Below are 24703 nucleotides of genomic sequence, written 5' to 3' on the forward strand. Positions count from 1 at the left end.
ACGGTGCTGGGCTGTAAGCACAACCCCCACCTGTGGACGTCGGGCCCTCATACCACCCTCATGGAGTCTGTTTCTGACCGTTTGAGCAGACACATGCACATTTGTGGCCTGCTGGAGGTAATTTTGCAGGACTCTGGCAGTGCACCTTCTTGCACAAAGGCGGAGGTAGCGGTCCTGCTGCTGGGTTGTTGCCCTCCTACGGCCTCCTCCACGTCTCCTGATGTACTGGCCTGTCTCCTGGTAGCGCCTCCATGCTCTGGACACTACGCTGACAGACACAGCAAACCTTTTTGCCACAGCTCGCATTGATGTGCCATCCTGGATGAACTGCACTACCTGAGCCACTTGTGTGGGTTGTAGACTCCGTCTCATGCTACCACTAGAGTGAGAGCACTGCCAGCATTCAAAAGTGACCAAAACATCAGCCAGGAAGCATAGGAACTGAGAAGTGGTCTGTGGTCACCACCTGCAGAATCACTCCTTTTTTGGGGGTGTCTTGCTAATTGCCTATAATTTCCACCTTTTGTCTATTCCATTTGCACAACAGCATGTGAAATTTATTGTCAATCAGTGTTGCTTCCTAAGTGGACAGTTTGATTTCACAGTTGTGTGATTGACTTGGAGTTACATTGTGTTGTTTAAGTGTTCCCTTTATTTTTTTGAGCAGTGTATATGGGGCATACAACAATCTCAGCTCTGTAGATGTTGCTGTGAAAAGACAGAATCAATAGATCATGTATTCTGATATTCCCCTATGTAACTTGTCTCTGGTCACAGGTTCAGGAATGGTGTCACGCCCTGGCCATAGAGAGGCTTTTATGCTCTATTTTGGTTAGGCCAGGGTGTGACTAGGGTGGGCATTCTAGTTTCGCAACGAGGGTGCCCAGTCCGGGGCCCGCAACGAGGGTGCCCAGTCCGGGGCCCGCTACGAGGGTCCCCAATCCCGCTACGAGGGTGCCCAGTCCGTGGCCTGCTACGAGGGTCCCCAGTCCGCTACGAGGGTCCCCAGTCCGCTACGAGGGTCCCCAGTCCGGGGTCGGCGGCGAGGGTCCCCGCACCAGAGACGCCACCAAAGTGGGAGGAGCCAGAGGCGGAGGGGGGTCTACGTCCGGCACCAGAGCCACCGCCGTAAAGGAAGCCCACCCGGACCCTCCCCTTTAGAGTCAGGTTTTGCGGCCGAAGTCCGCACCTTTGGAGGGCGGGAGGGGGGAGGGGGGGGGGTACTGTCACGCCCTGGCCATAGAGAGGCTTTTATTCTCTCTTTTGGTTAGGCCAGGGTGTGACTAGGGTGGGAATTCTAGTTTCTTTATTTCTATGTTTTCTATTTCTTTGTGTTTGGCCGGGTGTGGTTCTCAATCAGAGGCAGCTGTCTATCGTTGTCTCTGATTGAGAATCATACTTAGGTAGCCTTTTTTCCCACCTGGGTTTGTGGGTAGTTGTTTTCTGTTTAGTTACCTTACAGAACTGTTAGTTTGTCTCATTGTTATTTTTGTTCAAGTGTTCTAATTTATTAAAATATTATGAACACGTACCACGCTGCGCTTTGGTCCACTCCTTCTTCATCAGAGGTCCACTCCTTCTTCATCAACCTTACAAATAGCAGTGTTGGGTGATCTAGAAAGCCATAGTCAGTCAATAAATAATACAATAATACTCGTAGGAAAGGTTTTCATCTTTAGCTCACAATCTGTGATTAGAAAGATAAAAGAATTATGTAAAACATCACAGCACAATTGAAAAATATATGACACATGGAAACCAAACGAGGGTGGTCTATGGTGATAGGTGGGATGGGCTGATAGTGGCTGAGGGGCGGGATTAAAGAGCTCATGTTTGGTAATATATTATTGTTATGTGACTGCTTTATATAAAAGTACCATGTATGCAAAATGTATATGTAAAATGTATGTATATGTAGCAGAAAAGCTGGAGAAAGAAAATAAATAATAATAATGTATAAAAAAAAAAGAAGAAAAAAAAGAATAATAAATAAATAAATACAAATATTAAAATAAAAATGTTGTGGGCACACCCAAGGGTGTGTATCAGGGTGGTATCAGGATTTGCTATGAATGCCGGACTTAGTGGTTCACTATGAGCAGACGAATACACAGGGGCACTTCCTGATTCTATCAGTGAAATGAAAATGTGCTAGTTGTAGCTTGTGGTTTGGATAATGTTGATGTTTATGATAAAACATAATGTTGTTAATATAGTAATGACTATATGCCATGGCAGAGCCAGGGTGAAACTCCCCTTTAACTTAAGCATTTTAATTCTTAAACATGATCACTTTATAGTGATTTATAGTCACTTTTAATCGGCAAGTGCTCGAATGGAAGAATAGCCTATTGGAGACGTAAACAGACATTTGGCACCAAAACCAGATGAATGGTCGTTTGACCACAAACTGATACATTTCCTATATTTTCATGATCAACGATAAAATTACTGGCTAACTTTGCTTCAATTACAAAATGTATTTTCAATAAACAGTTTTACTCAATAATTTTATTTGTTGTTGCTAGAATTATTAGAGCATTAAGAATAGATTCGTGACACCCTCAGTCGAATGTAGCACACAGCTGTAGGCAGGACAGATGTAGCCAGGACAGCTGTAGGCAGGACAGCTGTAGGCAGGACAGATGTAGCCAGGACAGATGTAGCCAGGACAGATGTAGCCAGGACAGATGTAGCCTAACAATGAAAAGAAAAAAGAAAGAAAAGAATAACCAATCACTGTTAGACGTTGGTCTCACAAAGAGATAGAAACAGAGAAATATAACGAGAGACAGAGACACTGTATCTCTTAACACACTCCTCCCCACCACTCCTTCCGGAGGCGAAAGAGAGGAGTTGGCGGAGGCCTATCGACTCCTTGGTTAGTAAGAGGAAAAAAGGAGGTGGCATTTGACTCTCCTCTTGTGTGTGAGTGTATGAGTGTGTGTGACAGACACTGAGACCAAAGAGATAATTTCTTCTTCAGAGAAGCTCTGAATATCATGAGATGGGAGACAAGGAGGAATATGAGTGTGTGTGTTCTGTGAATCTGTGTTGTTTGTGACTCCAACCTGAACCAAGCGGACATGGATTTGACTTTGTCAGTCAAGGAGCCTGCTGCAATCCTCCCTGCAGCTGTGTAACGAAATAATTTTAACGAGTAAGCTATCAAACTGTTTTAATGGGGGAGAGAGAGGGAGGAGAGATGAAGAGGGAGATGGTGAGAGAGAGAGGTGGAGAAGATGGAGAGAGAGACAGATCTAACCTCTTGCCAAATTTATGACCATTAGAGACACATATTTCCCTCAGATTACACAGACACAAAGAATTTGAAAAGAAATCCAATTTTGATAAACTCCCATATTTATTGTGTGAAATACCACAGTGTGCAATCACAGCATTTGTGACCTGTTGCCACAAGAAAAGGGCAACCAGTGAAGAACAAACACCATTGTAAATACAACCCATATTTATTTATTTATTTTATTTTCCCTTTTGTACTTTAACTATTTGCACATTGCTACAAAACTGTATATAGACATAATATGACATTCTTTTGGAACTTGTGTAATGCTACATTTTTATTGTTTATTTCACTTTTGTTTATTAATTTCACTTGCTATGGCAATATGTTTCCCATGCCAATAAAGCTCCTTGAATTGAATTGAGATTCTCACGGTTGTTATCTAAGACATGGCTTTCTGCGTTCCTTCCCTTCCTCTCTCTGTGTTTGGCAGAGCACCATGCTGTGTCTGCTAGATGGAGCCCCACCCTCCCTGCTTCTCATAACTGTTTAATTAGCAACGTGAATTCAAGAAAAACAAGAGGATAGAATAGCCTGAATGCTTACAGAGTCCCGGTGTATGCTGTCTTACACCATACTGACATTTGTTTAATATGTTTCATTAGATTACAACATCCCACCCTGTAAGTCATTTAACAAGGCATTCATTCCTCTACTAGAGCTTGGAGTGTGAGAGGGTTTGTCTCAAATGGCTCCCTATTCCCTGTGTAGTGCACTACTTTTGATCTGGGCCCTAAATAGAATAGGGTGCAATTTGGAACATTTTTAGTCTGTCATCATTAAATGTATTAGTTTAGGTGCGTGATTATAATCCCCTCTTCATATATCTTGACTTACTTGACTTAAACCACTTCGGGAGCATTAGGGCGTCCACCATGGCGCTCCACCTCACTCTCTTCCGTGCGAGGGCTTTTGCTTCTAGCCGGAGACCCGCTTTACTCAGTTCTTGAAGAGTGGAGCGTCTCCAGCGTTCCCTGCTTTCTTTTTCCTTGAGGGTTGTAGTCCAGCGCTGGTGTTGTTATGTTTAATGTGTCTCTTCTGAGTGGATGTTCAATCCATCTCTTGATTGCATTGCGTATGGGCTCCTGTTGAATTTTTTCCCACGAGTCATGGTCGGATATTTTGCTTGGCAACCATATCCAGAATGTGACACAGGGAGTTGTTGATAAAGACTTGTAGTTTATTGGTTAGGGATTGTGTGTTTTTCCATAGAGAACATATTCAACATTTCGTGTTGAAGATGCAGCTCTTGGTGTTTGTGGAGAGCTGTGATGAGAGCCATAGGAGGCGGAGTGTCCTGAAGGCATGTCAAGCTTTGCTGAAGCGTAGCTCTACATCCTTGTCAGATCCCCCGTCAGAGCTGATGTTGCTTCCAAGATAGACGTTTTCAATCGTTTCCACGTCTATGCTGAGTTTTGGGGATTTGGTGTTTTTTGTTGTCAGTGTCTGGGTCTTTACCACATTTATTTTGAGGCCAAGTTGTCTGCTGTTTTCTTATAGTCAATCTTATAGTCAATCAAGAGACCAGAGCCAGGTCATCTGCTAATCTCAGGTCCTCCAGTTGAGTGAATGGGCTCCACTGGCTCCCTGTTTTTTGATGTGCTGTGGTTCTCGTCATGGTCCAGTCGATGGCTATTAGAAAAGCAAAGGGAGATGATAAGCAGCCTTGGCGTACTCCAGTTTTGATGTGAACTTTTCGGTTGGGGGTGAGTTGACCTGTCAACACTTCATACATACTCCTGATCAGATTCACATATTTCTGAGGGACGGCATAGTGCCGTAGCAGTTCCCATAGACTATTTCTGTCTAGAATATCGAAAGCTTGTTCGAAGTCTACGAAGTTGATGTGTAAAGGAGTCTGCCATTCAATGCACTATTCGACAATCATCCCGAGTGTTGCAATGTGGTCTGTACAGGAGTAGTCCTTCCTAAAAGCCTGCTTGGTCATTTCGGAATCTCTTTTTGAGTCCTGCATCCTATCCAATATGATCCGACAGAGGTTTTTGCTGGGGATTGAGAGGAGCGGGATTCCGCTCCAGTTTTTGCGCTCACTGAGGTTGTTTTTCTCGGGGACTGTGACAATCAAACCTGGTCTTCTGTTGCTTCCACGATGTCTGGGGTTAAGTCAGGTGGAGGCCTGTTTAGGATTTCCTCGACGTGTACATTCCAGCGCTCTAGCTGTTGGGATTATTTGGTAAGAAGGGTTCCCAGTTCGTCTCTGATGAGGTGGCTTCGGATCCTGTTCTTCCCAGCCCGCTATCTGGTGATCTTGGAGTTGTGTTGTTTGGCTACCACCTCCACCTTGCTAGCATGTTGTTCAGTGTGTGCTTTCTTGTCCCTCTAGCACCTCTTTTTGACCACCTTATCTCCATCTTGGTGTTCCTGCCGCAGACTTTATCTCATGGAGTCATCGATTTCCCAGTTGAGTTTGAGTTCGGTCTCCCTCATTTCTTTCCCAGGTGTCATCTGTGATCCAGTATTTTCTCCTATCTTCCCTGTGGCCTTCTTCACAAGTGCTTGTGATGGCGTTCTTGCATCTTGACCACTTGTCATCTGTGTTTTCTCCCTCGGCCAATGCTTGAAATCTGTGTCGTAGAGATATTCCCCATTCCTGGCGTATCTGGCTATGTTGTAGTTTTCTGGTCTCAAATCGCCTCTGCACCCTACTGTCCACCTTCCTCTTTACTGCCAACTTCATCCTGATTCTTCCTACCAGGAGGTGATGGTCTGAGGCCATGTCAGCCCCTCTTTTGACTCTGACATCCAGGAACACTCTCCTCCATTTTCTGGTTATTGTTATGTGATCAACTTGGTTTTCTTTTCGGTGGTCCGCGGATACCCATGTGGCATTACATTTACATTTACATTTAAGTCATTTAGCAGACGCTCTTATCCAGAGCGACTTACAAATTGGTGCATTCACCTTATGATATCCAGTGGAACAACCACTTTACAATAGTGCATCTAACTCTTTTAAGGGGGGGGGGGGGGGGGGTTAGAAGGATTACTTTATCCTATCCTAGGTATTCCTTAAAGAGGTGGGGTTTCAGGTGTCTCCGGAAGGTGGTGATTGACTCCGCTGACCTGGCGTCGTGAGGGAGTTTGTTCCACCATTGGGGTGCCAGAGCAGCGAACAGTTTTGACTGGGCTGAGCGGGAACTGTACTTCCTCAGAGGTAGGGAGGCGAGCAGGCCAGAGGTGGATGAACGCAGTGCCCTTGTTTGGGTGTAGGGCCTGATCAGAGCCTGAAGGTACGGAGGTGCCGTTCCCCTCACAGCTCCGTAGGCAAGCACCATGGTCTTGTAGCGGATGCGAGCTTCAACTGGAAGCCAGTGGAGAGAGCGGAGGAGCGGGGTGACGTGAGAGAACTTGGGAAAGTTGAACACCAGACGGGCTGCGGCGTTCTGGATGAGTTGTAGGGGTTTAATGGCACAGGCAGGGAGCCCAGCCAACAGCGAGTTGCAGTAATCCAGACGGGAGATGACAAGTGCCTGGATTAGGACCTGCGCCGCTTCCTGCGTGAGGCAGGGTCGTACTCTGCGAATGTTGTAGAGCATGAACCTACAGGAACGGGTCACCGCCTTGATGTTAGTTGAGAACGACAGGGTGTTGTCCAGGATCACGCCAAGGTTCTTAGCACTCTGGGAGGAGGACACAATGGAGTTGTCAACCGTGATGGCGAGATCATGGAACGGGCAGTCCTTCCCCGGGAGGAAGAGCAGCTCCGTCTTGCCGAGGTTCAGCTTGAGGTGGTGATCCGTCATCCACACTGATATGTCTGCCAGACATGCAGAGATGCGATTCACCACCTGGTTATCAGAGGGGGGAAAGGAGAAGATTAATTGTGTGTCGTCTGCATAGCAATGATAGGAGAGACCATGTGAGGATATGACAGAGCCAAGTGACTTGGTGTATAGCGAGAATAGGAGAGGGCCTAGAACAGAGCCCTGGGGGACACCAGTGGTGAGAGCACGTGGTGCGGAGACAGATTCTCGCCACGCCACCTGGTAGGAGCGACCTGTCAGGTAGGACGCAATCCAAGCGTGGACCTTGCCGGAGATGCCCAGCTCGGAGAGGGTGGAGAGGAGGATCTGATGGTTCACAGTATCAAAGGCAGCCGATAGGTCTAGAAGGATGAGAGCATTGTTGGTGGGTTTGTGTGGGAAGAGACTTCCTCCGACTGCCAGCTCGTTGAGAGAACAGACCATTCTCGATCATCTGTCCTCGACTCTCTCTCCCCATTGTGCCTCTCCAGTTGTCGTTGTCCTTTCCAATCTTGGCATTTGTGTCCCCCAGTAGAATTTGGATGTCTCTCTTGGGTACTTTTGGAATAACTGTCTGTAGCTTTTGATAGAAGGCGTCTTTCTCTGCAAAGTCAGATGAGTTGGTTGCAGCATAGCAGTGTATGATTGTAATGGTCCGCCCTTTACGTGTAAATCTGGCTATGATGATTCTTGCTGGTATTGGCTCCCACTCAATGAGGCTCTTTGCTGCATCTTTTGACAGAAGTAGTCCAACTCCATGTGTGTGTTGGTTTTTTCTTCATTTGCATTTCCAGAGTAAAGGAAGGTTTCACCCGTAGTGGTTGTTATTTTCCCGAAAGTGTTCCATCTGCTTTCACAGACTCAGGTGCTCAAGTTGTATTTTCTCATCTCTCGGGCTAGTTGTGACAGCTTCCCTGACTGGTGTACTGGTCTGACGTTCCAGCATCCAATTCTCACTCTTCACTTGAGCTGTAGTACACTCTTCCTCCCCTTGGCTTTCAGGTGAGTTTGGTTCACGGGATTCATTGGCACCCTTCTAGGCTAGTCTGTTCATCCCAGGTTTTGGAGATGTTGAGTGTCCGTGGTTTCGGTTTCTATAATACGTTTTAAAACTATTTCCAATTGGCTCATTCATCCCCTGTAACTATTCCCCAGGTCATTGGTGTAACTGAATGTGTCTCAGTCAACTTACCTGGTAAAATAAGGGTTAAATAAAAAGAAGAGTAGCAAGGCAGCTGTGTTCACTGTTCTCTGCAGTGGTCGTAGATCATTTTCCTTTAAGGCTCCATGATCTAGAGGCAGACTGTCCTTCATCTGAACCCTCGCCCTAGAAGAAAAGTAGTTTGTTAGACCCAGTGGTGGAAAAAGTACTTTATTAAAAGTAAAGATACCTTAATAGAAAATGACTCAAGCAAAAGTGAAAGTCACCCAGTAAAATACTACTTGAGTAAAACTCTAAAAATATTTGGTTTTAAATATACTTAAGTATCAAAAGTAAATGGAGTTGCTAAAATATACTTAAGTATCAAAAGTATAAATCATTTCAAATTCCTTATGACTTTGACAATTGTTCTGTCAAAATGTAACGAGTACTTTTGGGTGTCAGGGAAAATGTATGGAGTAAAAAGTACATTATTTCCTCAAGGAATGTAGTGAAGTAAAAGTTGGCAAAAATATAAATAGGAAAGTACACATACAAAAAAACGACTTAAGTAGTACTTTATATAAATTTTACTTAGGTGCTTTACACCACGAGTTAGACCTGCCCTGCTGGGAGTTACCTCCCACCGGCATAGCACTAAGGGGTCATTAAGGTACAAAAGCCCCCCCACCACGACAAGGTGACAGTCCCAGAGGAATGTCATCTTAATATATCAGAGAGGAATAAAACATGAGAGGGTGAGTGGAAGGGGGGATGTTTCTGCAAAGCTGCATATTATGCGGGAGACATGCAATGACGCAATGATGTGCATTATGGACAAATATGGATGTGCAGTATGTAGATTGCATAATCTCAACATCTTTTCAGAACCCGTAGGGCTGTGCCTTATACAGCAGGTGCTGAATTGCTAATAGTTATATCAATACACACGTTGTATGTATTGATGTGAGTATGGATAGCCCTTTTAACCACTGTTATCAAAGGCTGTGTGCAACATGGGTGCTGTAAAGAAGGTGTGTGTATACAGGTGTATGGATATGAAGTCTGGGTGTATAGATATAGTATATAGATGCATAGATAGATGTTTAAGTACACGGCTGTATGAAGAAGTGGGTAAGTGTCAGTGTGCTGCGGTGGTCAGGTTTCTCTCCCCCTCTCTGGCCGTGTCTAGACTTGACACTTCATGCAGCTTTAGTATTCTGATCATGGAGTTCTGATCATGGAGTCCTGAACTCGTCATGCACCTACATTTAAGTGTGTCCGCATTCCCTTACCCGGGGTATATTCAAATGCCACTATGCATTCTACAAACGGTGGAATAGGCTAAATATGATAACGCAACAGCAACCGATGGCAGTAGCTAACTACTGTAGCTAACTAGCCGGCTAACCTCTGTAGCTAGCAAGCAACGCTAAAGGGATTGAAAATGGGTTAGCATATTAGCTAGCTGGTTAGCATTTATGAGGCCAGCAAACACGTTCCTCACACGCTAGGAACGCATTTCCTCCAACGTTATAATGAAAAGGTGCCTCTCGGTCCCAAAACAACATTTTTCTGGAGACTTGTGGGAGGAGCGCTGATGACGTCGCCCACTCTATATGCTTTCGGTAGCCTGATTGTGTCCAGACTGAGGAGAAATCCACACACAACACATCCCTGATCAGCTCCTGAAGTGGTCAGACAGATCTGAACACAATCAGACCAAAAAGCCACTTTTGTGCGTCTAAACCTGTCTTTTCAATGCGATCTTCCTATTCTGATAGCAGAAGTCACATGTTAGTATCAAGTGTAGACACGACCTCTCTCTCTTTCCCGCTCTGAACTCCCAATAGAGTGCTGTCCTGCTATAACCTCATTATGGCCCTAATGGACCTCATCAGCAACACACTGGGACAGAGACACTCTCATTTCTCTCTCTGTCTCTCTCTCCTTTCTCTCTATTCTTTCTCTCTCTCTCTCGTTCCCTCCCTCTCTTTTCTTTCTTTCTTTCTTTCTCTCTCTTACATGCATATGAGACTGTCTGTGCGTGTATGTGAGCAGCAGTGCTTGTCTTCCGCAGTCTGCCCTTCCTGGTGTTGGCTGTGCAATGGGGCGAGAGGTGTGAATCCAAAGCCAACATGTACTGTAAGACTACCACTGCTTGGCTCTTATCTATACAGTTGTCTATGAACCAACCCCCAACCCCAACAGTGTGTCTAGGACTGGAGTGTTCTCTTGTGAACTCTGTCTGCACATTTCGGTTATGTATTCATTTCTCTCTCATGTATTGAGGAGAACACATTTAGGCCATGCATCTGTTTAGCTATCGTTCTGAACAAACTCCCTTTTAGGATTAGTTAATGAACAGTGTTGTGGTGCCAGTTGGCCCTAAGACGAACGCAACTGTGATGCCTGTGTGTTTTAATGTCCATTGTCCTTAACTGACCAGTGCTGCAGGTGGTTTAGCACTCTCCTCGCCTCTCCTCGCCTCTACCCTCTTCTCGCCTCGCCTCTCCTCTCCTCTCCTCTCCTCTCCTCTCCTCTCCTCTCCTCTCCCCTGGCCTCAGCTTTAGAGATGGATCTTAATGGGATCAGTGGGACAGAGGGAGGAGAAGAGGCAAGGTGGATGAATGCTGGTACAGCAAACACATCATACTAGTCGCCACTGACCCCTTCCCACCAAACCAACTGAGAAACTGTAGAATATACATTTTTATTAACTAACGAACTCTCACTGGTTCCCTTGTTGTTCCCCAGGGTCCCTACAGGGGGAGCACCAGCGCAGACTGTACAAGGAGCTGATGGCCAACTACAACCGTCTGGAGAGACCAGTGATCAACGACTCCTCTCCTCTTCTGGTGGAGCTGGGAATGACTCTGCTGCAGATCATAGACGTGGTGAGGGAGGGACTGTGTTTGTGTGTGTTGGGGTGTGTGTGCATGTGAGAGGGTGAATGAATTTGTCTGCTGGTTGTGTATGTTGATTTAACAAGGACTGACACCTTCACTACTGCTTTAACTTCAAACATTGTGTGAGTGTGTGTGTGTGTGTGTGTAGAGGTGACGTACAGTGGCAAGTATGTACTTCTGAGGTTAGGTCCCGTATCTGCAGACGTGTAGAGCTAATGCACTTCTGCTGTTTGCCTCCTATTGTATAAGACCTCCCAGACAGACACACACACACACACACACACACACACACACACACACACACACACACACACACACACGCTGTATGTGTATACACTGTGTGTACAAAACATTAGGAACTCTTTCCATGACAGACTGACCAGGTGAATCCAGGTGAACGCTATGATCCCTTATTGATGTCACTTGTTAAATCCACTTCAATCAGTGTAGATGACGGAAAGGAGACAGGTTAAAGAAGGATTCGTAAACCTTGAGACAACTGAGACATGGATTGTGTATGTGTGTCATTCAGAGGGTGAATGGGCAAGACAAAGTATTTAAGTGCCTTTGAACAGGGTTTAGTAGTAGGTGCCAGTTGTCAAGAACTGCAATACTGCCTGTTTTTATACGCTCAACTGTTTCCTGTGTGTATCAAGAATGGTCCACCACACAAAGGACATCCAGCTAACTTGACACAACGTTGGGAAGCTTTGGAGTCAACATGGGCCAGCATCCCTGTGGAACGCTTTCAACACCTTGTTTTGAGTCCATACTGTTTTTCATACCTTCTATGCTGCTCTGTCGTTGCTCATCCATATATTTATACGTATATATTCTTATTCCATTCCTTTACTTAGATTTGAGTGTACTAGGTAGTTGTTGTGGAATTGCTGATTACTTGTTAGATATTGCTGCACTGTCGGAACTAGAAGCACAAGCATTTCACTACACTTGCAATAACATCTGCTAACCATGTGTATGTGACGAATAACATTTGATTTGATTTAGAATCCATACCACGACGAATTGAGGCTCTTCCGAGGGCAAAAGGGGGTGCAACTCAACATTAGGAAGGTGTTCCTAATGTTTTGCTCACTCAGTGTATATCGCCAAATGAAGAAAAATGTGCCTACTTGAATGTCAGTTCGTCAGAAATGTAGACTGGTGTGTGTGTGTGTGTGTGTGTGTGTGTGTGTGTGTGTGTGTGTGTGTGTGTGTGTGTGTGTGTGGTGTGTGGTGTGTGGTGTGTGGTGTGTGGTGTGTGGTGTGTGGTGTGTGTGTGTGTGTGTCCCCGAGAGAGAGAGTCTCACCAGAGGGATGCTAATGCAGCGCATTTCTTGCTTTAGAAAAGATCTAGAAACTCCGTCACACTTCCCCACATGCTGTGTGTGTGTGTCCACTGATAGAGTTCTGCACCACCATTCCATCGCCTCACAGTCAGAACAGACCCATGTTGAGACTTTGATTCCTGGACACATCACCACCCCATAGAAGGCTGTCTAATCCCTATGTTCTAGTCATTAGATCCTCAATGTCTCTATCGTTCATACACACACACACACACACACACACACACACACACACACACACACTTCAGTGACCTGTGAAGGGTATGATCATACTTTTATAATAACCATCCAATCACCAGAAATATGTCTACAGTACCTCAGTAGCCTTAACATCTGGTCTACCATGCTGCTTAATGATGCAGAGAGGGTTTGAAAGGCTGGTCATGGCTCACATCAACACCATCATCCCAGACATGCATGTAGGTCAACGGAGTGGAGCTTGTAGTAACCTTTAAAAGGTTGTTAGGGGTGTGTTAGCAGTATTAGGAGTGTGTGTCCTCACTTCCAGATTCTCTTCTCTGTCAAGGGCCCATGGGGCAGTTTTCCCCCTGGATGTCAGTCAGTCATTCAGAGCTGTAGAAAACAACACAAGTGTGTCCGTTAAACTCACAGAGAGAACCAAACTGTTTCTATGTTAAATATGGCTTTTACAATTCCCATTCGTCAGCCAGACTCGGAGGAAAGAGGAAACGGAGAGGAAATATAGCCAGGCAGAGCATGCAGAGTTCCCCTAAGGACTCAGGGGGGGTTTTAGAGTGGCTCTGAAATGGGGTTGGCTTTGGCTCACTCAGCTTTCTCTCTATTCAGAGTTGAGTGAGTGAGTGAGAGAGAAGTGTAGGTGTTTTACTGAAGTCTTGGGCTCCTAGGTTTAAATAGATTGGAAACAACGAGGAAACACAAACAGATGGATACACACACACCCATACTTCAATAATAAGTGCATCGAGGACTTCGTCCCCACAGAGACCGTATATAAACTCAGCAAAAAATGAAACGTCCCTTTTTCAGGACCCTGTCTTTCAAAGCTAATTCGTAAAAATCCAAATAACTTCACAGATCTTCATTGTAAAGGGTTTAAACACTGTTTCCCATGCTTGTTCAATGAACCATAAACAATTAATGAACATGCACCTGTGGAACGGTCGTTAAAACCTTTCTAGGACACACGTTCTGCTAGCGGAACCCCTCGACAACATTCCGCTGAAAAGGCAGCGCGGGAAATTAAAAAATATTTTTTTGAAATATGTAACTTTCACACATTAACAAGTCCAATAAATATCTTGTTAATCTACCCATCGTGTCCGATTTAAAAACATTTAAAAATAATAATAATAATGCTTTACAGCGAAAACACAACATATGATTATTTTAGATCACCGCCAAGTCCAAAAAACACACAGCCATTTTCCCAGCCAAAGATAGGAGTCACAAAAAGCAGAAATAGAGATAAAATGAATCACTAACCTTTGATGATCTTCATCAGATGGCACTCATAGGACATCATGTTACACAATACATTTATGTTTTGTTCGATAATGTGCATATTTATATCCAAAAATCTCAGTTTACATTGGTGCCATGTTCAGAAATGCCTCCAAAATATCCGGAGAAATTGCAGAGAGCCACATCAAATAATAGAAATACTCATCATAAACTTTGATGAAAGATACATGTTTTACATAGAATTAAAGATACACTTGTTCTTAATGCAACCGCTGTGTCAGATTTCAAAAAAACTTTACGGAAAAAGCAAACCATGCAATAATCTGAGACGGCGCTCAGATAGAAACAACATTTCTCCGCCATGTTGGAGTCAACAGAAATACGAAATTACATTATAAATATTCCCTTACCTTTGATGATCTTCATCAGAATGCACTCCCAGGAATCCAAGTTCCACAATAAATTGTTGTTTTGTTCGATAATGTCCATTATTTATGTCCAAGTAGCTATTTTTGTTAGCACGTTTAGTACACATATCCAAATGCTCATGCAGGTCCAGGCGAACGTCGGACGAAAACTTCAAAAAGTTATATTACAGGTCGTAGAAACATTTCAAACTAAGTATAGAATCAATCTTTAGGATGTTGCTATCATAAATATTCAATAACGTTCCAACCGGAGAATTACTTTGTGTCTATAGAAGTAATGGAACGCAAGTCGATATCATGTGGAATGCCAGGACCAGGACCTGGCTCTCTGCCAGACCACTGACTAATTCCCCTCTCATCTGGCTCCACATCACAGTAGAAGCTTCATTCAAGGTTCTACAGGCTGTTGACATCTAGTGGAAGCCGTAGGAAGTGCAAACAGATCCATATCCCCCTGGGAATTCAATAGGCAATGAGTTGAAAATCGACCAACCTCAGATATCCCACTTCCTGGTTGGATTTCTCAGGTTTTTGCCTGCCATATGAGTTCTGTTATACACAGACATCATTCAAACAGTTTTAGAAACTTCAGAGTGTTTTATATCCAATAGCAATAATAATATGCATATATTAGCATCTGGGACAGAGTAGGAGGCAGTTCACTGGGCACGCTATTCATCCAAAGTGAAAATTCTGCCCCCTATCCCTAGAAAGTTAAGACACTAACAGCTTACAGACTGTAGGCAATTAAGGTCACAGTTATGAAAGCTTAGGACACTAAAGAGGCCTTTCTACTGACTTTCTAGACAGCGCTACCGGGAGACAGGATGGACAGCTGATCGTTCTCGCAGTGGCAGACCACGTGCAACAACACCTGCACAGGATCAGTACATCCAAACATCACACCTGCGGGACAGGTACAGGATGGCAACAACAACTGCCCGAGTTACGCCAGGAACGCACAATCCCTCCATCAGTGCTCAGACTGTCCGCAATAGACTGAAAGAGGCTGGACTGAGGGCTTGTAGGCCTGTTGTAAGGCAGGTCCTCACCAGACATCACCGGCAACAACGTCGCCTATTGGCACAAACCCACCGTCGCTGGACCGGACTGGCAAAAAGTGCTCTTCTCTGACGAGTCACGGTTTTGTCTCACCAGGGATGATGGTCGGATTCGCGTTTATCGTCGAAGGAATGAGCGTTACACCGAGGCCTGTACTCTGGAGCGGGATCGATTTGGAGGTGGAGGGTCCGTCATGGTCAGGGGCGGTGTGTCACAGCATCATCGGACTGAGCTTGTTGTCATTGCAGGCAATCTCAACGCTGTGCATTACAGGGAAGATATCCTCTTCCCTCATGTGGTACCCTTCCTGTAGGCTCATCCTGACATGACCCTCCAGCATGACAATGCCACCAGCCATTCTGCTCGTTCTGTGCGCGATTTCCTGCAAGACAGGAATGTCAGTGTTCTGCCATGGCCAGCGAAGAGTCCGGATCTTGCCACCGAACTGCCGCTCTTATGAGTCAGAATATAATGATGTAATTACTTGTCGAAGGTCACCGATGGGGTATTTCTTCGTGGACCAAGTTCCTCCTTCTCTGATGGCGGCACCTGTTGTTACCGGGTGTAAGTCTCTGATATTCCACTCGATGTCAGTGTCCTTTCTCTTAGTGGTCTGTTTCCTCGCCCTCGTTCTGTGAGAGGGGTCTTCTAGGGACGGCTAATCAGCCATGGAGAGGGTTCCAGCGTGGAATGAAAGCAGTGTAGCCCCATGATTCTTTGGAGAGAATAACCGGGTGGTCCTGCTTGAATTCACCTTCTTAGATACAGCTTCTCAACCATAGCATTGATTGTTAAGAGTTTTTCTTTTGTCTTTAACCTCGTGTTGCGTTTTGGGGTTGCGACTAATCCTCGACCTTGGCTGCAGTGCGCGGCCATCTAGTCTGATATGTAAATTCTTAACTCACATGTTTTATACCCTCAGGTCAGAAAGGGGCATTTCCGTCTTTATGGCAAGTTCTCTGGGCATAACTAGTTACGAGGCAAGGTCTGGATTTTACTCAGATCCAATTTAGACAACTAACTTCACATTTCATCTTTAAAAAAGCATGTTTGATCTGGACATTTTCCACACAACTAGCAGTATGCAAACATCAGGTACATATTATAAAACTCTTCAAGTTATAGAAGTGTTTTAGCCACCCAAGTAATAGACTGTTCTCTCTACTATTGCACGGCAAGTCGTACCAATGCACCAAGTCTGGAACCAACAGGACCCTGAACAGCTTCAACCCCCAAGTCACAAGACTGCTAAATAGTTAGTTAAATAGTTATCCAAGTAGCTACCTGGACTATCTGCATTGACCCTTCTTGCACTAATCTCTTTTGACTCATCACATACGCAGCTACTACTGTTTATTATCTGTAACTTTATTCCTAGTTACATGTACATATGTACCTCTGCACATTGCCTCGGTACTGGTACCCCATGAATAGAGCCAAGTTATTGTTACTCATTGTGTATTTATTATTACTTTTATCATTACGTGTTTAACTTTTCTGTTATTTCTGTATTTTCTGTCTCTATGCGTTGTTGGGAAGGGCCCGTAAGTAAGCATTTCACTGTTAGTCTATACCTGTTGTTTACAAAGCATGTGACAAATAACATTTGATTTGATTCACACACAGTCTTTTCAGCCTTGTCTTAAAACTACTATGGTGTGATCTAGGTCAGGCTAGTTCTGCGAGACACAGATGGAGAGGAACCCATTGTTTAGTGGTTTAACGGTCTAGATGTTTTGGTTATTGTCGGTGAACGGTCTGGTTTAGTCCCCTGGTGTGTTTTTTTTTGGTGTGGTCTAGTCCTGTGGTCTAGTTGAGGTCTGGTCCAGTCCTGGGGTCAGGTCTAATCTAGGTTTGATCCAGTCTGTTGGTCTAGTCTAGTTGAGGTCAAGTCTAGTGGTCCTGACTCAGGGCAGGGCAGTGAGACTCAGGTGGTGAGGGGGGCTCTTGGGTCCTGTCTGTGAAACGCTCAACGCATGATTTAACCCTGATTGGATAACGGTACGAGCACAGCTGCCACTGCTCCACTGGGCATCGGTGTGTGTGTGTGTGTGTTCATTTATTCTTGCTCACAGATAAAACTGAATAAATGCAGAATTTACATTACTAATAATTGCAAAACACTCATTTTCAAATACATACATAATACGTGAGACAAAGAATACAGAACACTTGAAACATTACAGGACATTTTTCATGATGGAAATTGAAATATTAAAGTGTGACTGTTAAAAATATCATTTTTGGGAGAATTAATATACAGTCTGATAGCAGTGGGTAGAGTGGAGTTTCACAGGTGGTTCGTACAGACGGTTATACAGGATAGTTTGTGGCTGTTTCTCAGGAGCCTTGTGGTGCAGTTACATCTTTTTGGAGGGAGCAGGTCATTCAGTGGTCAAAAGTGTGCATGTCCTTCACCAGATGCACTGCAGCCTGCTCTCGCCTGCTCTGCAGTGACAGGAGCTGTGGTTGGACTGCTCTGCAGTGAGGGGAGCTGTGGTCGGACTGCTCTGCAGTGAGGGGAGCTGTGGTCGGACTGCTCTGCAGTGATGGGAGCTGTGGTCGGACTGCTCTGCAGTGAGGGGAGCTGTGGTCGGACTGCTCTGCAGTGAGGGGAGCTGTGGTCGGACTGCTCTGCAGTGAGGGGAGCTGTGGTCGGACTGCTCTGCAGTGAGGGGAGCTGTTGTTGGACTGCTCTGCAGTGAGGGGAGCTGTGGTCGGACTGCTCTGCAGTGAGGGGAGCTGTGGTTGGACTGCTCTGCAGTGAGGGGAGCTGTGGTTGGACTGCTCTGCAGTGAGGGGAGCTGTGGTCGGACTGCTCTGCAGTGAGGGGAGCTGTGGTTGGACTGCTCTGCAGTGATGGGAGCTGTGGTTGGACTACTCCACCTCTGGAGATGATCCTCAAGGCCCTCCTCCATATTCCAGACGAGGGCTGACCAGTGTAGTGTATACTTTGACCAGATCATCAGTGGGTAGGCCATTTCTGGCAAGAACAGTCAAAGTGCAGGTGTTTTGAGATCTTCCTTACTGACTGCTTCACATGTGTGTCACCACTGTGGTTCGAGTCGAGATGATACTTAGTTGTTGTTACCACTGGTACTTCCTGTCCTCCTAGGATTAGTGGTGCAGGTTGTGGATGGTCTCTAGAAAAATATATGTTGTTAGATGTGGCCCACTCTTCCAGCTGCTTTGCCTCCAAGCCCATGGAAGTGTCCTCTTGTGGCACCAGAGGTGACCTCTGACCAATGGCTAAATGTGGCACTTGCCATCACCCTCTTCCTTCTTCTGGTGGTGTATCTGTGGAACCAGGCTAGTAACCTTGGACACGGTTCAATGTCAGACAGACGTTGCAGGAGCTTTGGACATACAGTTGAAGTCGGAAGTTTACATACACTTAGGTTGGAGTCATTAAAACTAGTTTTCAACCACTCCACAAATTTCTTGTTAACAAACTATAGTTTTGTCAAGTCAGTTAGGACATCTACTTTGTGCATAACACAATACATTTTTCCAACAATTGTTTACAGACAGATTATTTCACTTATAATTCACTGTATCACAATTCCAGTGGGTCAGAAGTTTACATACACTAAGTTGACTGTGCCTTTAACTTCTCTGGGATATGTGGGACGGTAGCGTCCCACTTGGCCAAAAGCCAGAAAAAATGTAGCGCGCCAAATTAAAATACGTTCTTACTATAAAAATCTATCTTTAATGAAATCACACATGAAAGACACCACATTAAAGCTACACATGTTGTGAATCCAGCCCACATGTCTGATTCCAAAAAGGATTTACGGCGAAAGCACACCAAATGATTATGTTAGCTCAGTACATAGCCACAGAAAAACACAGCCATTTTCCCAGCAAAAGATAGTAGTCGCAAAAAGCAGAAATAGAGATAAAATGAATCACTAACCTTTGATGATCTTCATCAGATGGCACTCATAGGACATCATGTTACACAATACATTTATGCTTTGTTCGATACTGTGCATATTTATATCCACAAATCTCGGTTTACATTGGCGCCATGTTCAGAAATGCCTCCAAAATATCCGGAGAAATTGCAGAGAGCCATATCAAATAACAGAAATACTCATCATAAACTTTGATGAAAGATACATGTTTTACATAGAATTAAAGATACACTTGTTCTTAATGCAACCGTTCTGTCAGATTTTTTTTTAAATTACGTAAAAAGCACACCATGTAATAATCTGAGACGGCGCTCAAAAATAACAACATTTCTCCGCCATGTTGGAGTCAACAGAAATACGAAATTACATCATAAATATTCCCTTACCTTTGATCATCTTCATCAGAATGCACTCCCAGGACTCCTAGTTCCACAATAAATCATTGTTTTGTTCGATAATGTCCATTACTTATGTCTAAGTAGCTACTTTCGCTAGCATGTTTAGTGCACATGTCCAAACGCTCGCGCAGATGCAGGCGAACTCGGACGAAAACTTCAAAAAGTTATATAACAGGTCGAATAAACTGGTCAAACTAAGTAAAGAATCAATCCTCAGGATGTTGTTATCATAACTATCCAATAACGTTCCAACCGGAGAATTCCTTTGTGTCTCTAGAAGTTATGGAAATTAAGACGATATCGTTTGGAACGCGCATTCTGCCAGACCAATGACTGAAATACCTCCCATCCGGCCCCACATCACACTAGAGGCTTCATTCCACGTTCTACAGACTGTTGACATCTAGTGGAAGGCGTAGGAAGTGCAAACAGTATCTTACAGGGAATTGAATAGGCGATGAGTTGAACATTGACCAGTCTCAGAATTCTCACTTCCTGTTTGGATTTTTTCTCAGGTTTTTGCCTGCCATATGAGTTCTGTTATACTCACAGACATCATTCAAACAGTTTTAGAAACTTCAGAGTGTTTTATATCCAATAGTAATAATAATATGCATATATTAGCATCTGGGACAGAGTAGGAGGCAGTTCACTATGGGCACGCAATTCATCCAAAAGTGAAAATGCTGCCCCCTATCATAAAGAAGTTAAGGACAGCAAAGTCAAGGTATTGGAGTGGCCATCACAAAGCCCTGACCGCAATTCTATATACAATTTGTGGGCAGGACTGAAAAAGCGTGTGCGAGCAAGGAGGCCTACAAACCTGACTCAGTTTGGTCAGGAGGAATGGGCCGAAATTCACCCAACTTATTGTGGGAAGCTTGTGGAAGGCTACCCGAAACATTTGACCCAAGTTAAACAAATTAAAGGCAATGCCACCAAATACTAATTGAGTGTATGTAAACTTCTGACCCACTGGGGATGTGATGAAAGAAATAAAAGCTGAAGTAAATAATTCTCTCTACTATTATTCTGACATTTCACATTCTTAAAATAAAGTGGTGATCCTAACTGACCTAAGACAGGGAATTTTTACTAGGATTAAATGTCAGGAATTGTGAAAAACGGAGTTTAAATGTATTTGGCTGAGGTGTATGTAAACTTCCGACTTCAACTGTATCATCCAGTAACACCCTCACCATTGGTGGTTTTCTGGAGTCTGTAGCTGTCAGCCAGGAGTGTGTGGCTTTCACAAGGGCGGTAGTAGTACTGGACTTTGGGAGGTAGGCACCCTGCCAGTAGGTGGTGTTATCTATGTGTGTGATGACAAGGGCTAGATCTTCTGTATGTTCTTTTAGTAGCCAGGCTGGAATACCATCAGACCCACGTGCTTTACATGGTCAGAGCTTACTTTATCTGGCCACTGCTGCACTGCTCAACCTGCCTTGTAGGCATGGTGCAGGGGGAAGATGGCAAGAGGTGGGGTGCTTGTCCATGCATCAGCAAAGAAGAAATGGAAAAATAAGCCACATTGTCATCTTCAATTCCCTCCACCTGTATTCTCCATTTTGATGTTGTCTTTCGTCCCAGTTCTTTGTTAATGAAGTCCCGCCGTTCCTTATAGTTTTTCTTCTTTAGGTCCTGGATTTCAGTTTTGTGGTAGTTTGTCTTTGCTTCCTTGATAAGCATTTGCGCTTTGTTTCTGTATTTTCTCCATTTCATTGTTTTTCTCCATTTCCCCATCTGTTGAAAATCTTCTCTCTATTCCGGATGGCAGCCTTTATTTGGTCAGTCATCCAGGGCTTGTCCAGTGTTGTTGTTGGCATGCATACATCAAGTGCAGTTTGAATGCAGCAGTTGAATGTCTCCACTAGAGGTCGACCGATTCTGATTTTTCAACTCCGATACCGATTATTGGAGAACCAAATAAAGCCGATACCGTTTTAAAAAGCAGATTTTTATATATACTGTATATATATATATACACAGTGTTGGAGAAGAAAGTAAAAGTGCAATATGTGCCATGTAAAAGAGCTAATGTTTAAGTTCCTTGCTCAGAACATGAGAACATGTGAAAGCTGGTTGTTCAATATTCCCAGTTCTTCAATATTCCCAGTAAAGAAGTTTTAGGTTGTAGTTATTATAGGAATTATGACACGTCGACTATTTCTCTCTATACCATTTGTATTTCATATACCTTTGACTATTGGATGTTCTAATAGGAATTTTAGTATTGCCAGCCTAATCTCAGGAGTTGATAGGCTTGAAGTCATAAACAGAGCTGTGAAGCAAGCATTGCTAAGAGTTTGACTGAGTGCTTACGAGCTTACGTGCCTGCTGCCCCTACCACCGCTCAGTCAGACTGCTCTATCAAATCATAGACTTAATTATAATATAATAAACACAGAAATACGAGCAGTTGGTCATTAATATGGTGAAATGCGGAAACTATCATTTCGGAAAACAAAACGTTTATTATTTTTGTGAAATACGGAACCGTTCCGTATTTTATTGAACGGGCGGCAACCCTAAGTCTAAATATTGCTGTTACATTGCACAACCTTCAAAGTTATGTCATAATTATGTAAAATTCTGGCAAATTAGTTCACAACGAGCCAGGCGGCACAAACTGTTGCATATACCCTGACTCTGCGTGCAATAAACGCAAGAGAAGGGACACAATTTCCCTAGTTATTATTGCCTGCTAACATTAATTTATTTTAACTAAATATACAGGTTTAAAAAAAATATACTTCTGTGTATTGATTTTAAGAAAGGCATTGATGTTTATGGTTAGGTACATTCGTGCAATGATTGTGCTTTTTTCGCGAATGCGCTTTTGTTAAAACAACCCCCGTTTGGCGAAGTTGGCTGTGATTCGATGATAAATTAACAGGCACCACATTGATTATATGCAACGCAGGACAAGGTAGTTAACTACACATGGTTGATGATATTACTAGGTTAACTAGTGATTATGTGAAGATTGATTGGTTTTTATAAGATAAGTTTAATGCTACCTACCTTGGCCCCTTGCTGCACTTGCGTAACAGGTGGTCAGCCTGCCACTCTGTTTCCTCGTGGAATGCAATGTAATCGGCTATAATCAGCGTCCAAAAATGTCGTTTACCGATTGTTATGAAAACTTGAAATCGGCCCTAATTAATCGGCCACGCCGATTAATTGGTCGACCTCTAGTCTCCACCTTTGCATCGATGCTCTCCACCTCATACCGTATATGGCAGACCAATCAGTGCTGGCCATACATATGCCAAGGCCACCTTTCTGTTCTGGGTTACCAGATGTCCTTTTTCCCCCCTGCACCTCAGTTCTCCCTCCCGATGTTGTGTTTGGGGAGAACAGCAGACATTTGTGATCACTGGATACGAGAGGAGGGGCAGAACAGGGGCAGAACAACAGATGTTTACCTTGTCAGCTCGGGGGTTCAATCCAGCAACCTTTCGGTTACTGGCCCAACCCTCTAACCACTAGGCTACCTGCCGTCCCTGCCATATATGTGGCTTCAGCTTCGTCCTAAACCACTCGGCAGCTCAGTTTCAACTCGGGTAGTGGGAGTACTCTACCATCCACTACGGGCAAATGAGAAAACACTTCAGCAGAACACTGCGGACTATCTCATTAATACTATCCATGTGATCAGGATGTCTAATGACTTATCCTCTGCAGCAGAGTTAACTGCACCTCAGATTGTAGCCCAAATAAATGCTTCACAGAGTTCAAGACACATCTCAACATCAACTGTTCAGAGGAGACTGTGTGAAGCAGGCCTTCATGGTCGGTTTGCTGCAAAGAAACCACTACTAAAAGGACACCAATAAGAAGAAGAGATTTTCTTGGACCAAGAAACACGAGTAATGGACGTTAGACCGGTGGAAATCTGTCCTTTGGTATGATGAGTCCAAATTTGAGATTTTTGGTTCCAACCGCTGTGTCTTTGTGAGAAGCATAGTAGGTGAACGGATGATCTACTGTACGCATGTGTCATTCCCACCATGAAGCATGGAGGAGGAGGTGTGATGGTGTGGGGGTGCTTTGCTGGTGACACTGTCTGTGATTTATTTAGAATTCAAGGCACACTTAACCAGCATGGCTATAACAGCATTCTGCAGCAATACGCCATCCCATCTAGTTTGCGCTTAGTGGGACTATCATTTGTTTTTCAACAGGACAATGACCCAAAACACACCTCCAGGCTGTGTAAGGGCTATTTGACCAAGGAGAGTGATGGAGTGCTGCATCAGATGACCTATCCTCCACAATCACCCGACCTCAACCCAATTGAGATGGTTTGGGATGATTTGGACCACGGAGTGAAGGAAAAGCAGCCAACAAGTGCTCAGCATGTGGGAACTCCTTCAAGACTGTTGGAAAAGTATTCCTCATGAAGCTGGTTGAGAGAATGCCAAGAATGTGCAAAGCTGTCATCAAGGCAAAGGATGGCTACTTTGAAGAATTTAAAATATAAAATATATTTTGATTTGTTTAACACTTTTTGGGTTACTACATGATTCCATATGTGTTATTTCATCGTTTTGATGTCTTCACTATTATTCTACAATGTAGAAAATAGTAAAAGTAAATAAAAATCCTTGAATGAGTAGGTGTGTCCAATTATAGACTGATACTGTAATTATTCACACCCCTGAGTCAAATCTTCGTGGAAGCACCTTTGGCACCGATTACAGCTTTGAGTCTTTCTGTGTAAGTCTCTAAGAGCTTTCCATGCCTGGATTGTGTAATGGTTTTCCATTATTATGGGAAGAGGCAGAGAGAGGGAGAGAGAGATATTTTGGCTCTTGAGCGCTACTTTCAAAACAACTGCCTATGAATGCAAATCCTCCTGGAAAGTCTCTTTAAGATAATGCTGGATTTGATGGCATGTGGTGTTTGTTTGTGTGAGAGAGAGAATTCCTTTTTTCACATTCCACCACATCCTGTAAATTGTTTTCTTCATCATGCTAGCT

The 24703-nt window shown here is 44.1% G+C and overlaps 1 protein-coding gene across 1 annotated transcript in view; it reads left to right on the forward strand.

Moving 5' to 3' along the window:
- Positions 1–24703, forward strand: part of LOC139581224 (neuronal acetylcholine receptor subunit alpha-7-like) — a 70298-nt gene that overhangs the window by 14420 nt on the left and 31175 nt on the right. The window contains exon 2 of the mRNA XM_071410750.1: positions 10967–11106. Coding sequence (XP_071266851.1) covers positions 10967–11106 — 140 coding nt within the window. The remainder of the gene's footprint in view (positions 1–10966; positions 11107–24703) is intronic.

This window comes from Salvelinus alpinus, chromosome 7 (genome assembly GCF_045679555.1).
Source record: "Salvelinus alpinus chromosome 7, SLU_Salpinus.1, whole genome shotgun sequence".
NCBI classification, from domain to species: domain Eukaryota; kingdom Metazoa; phylum Chordata; class Actinopteri; order Salmoniformes; family Salmonidae; genus Salvelinus; species Salvelinus alpinus.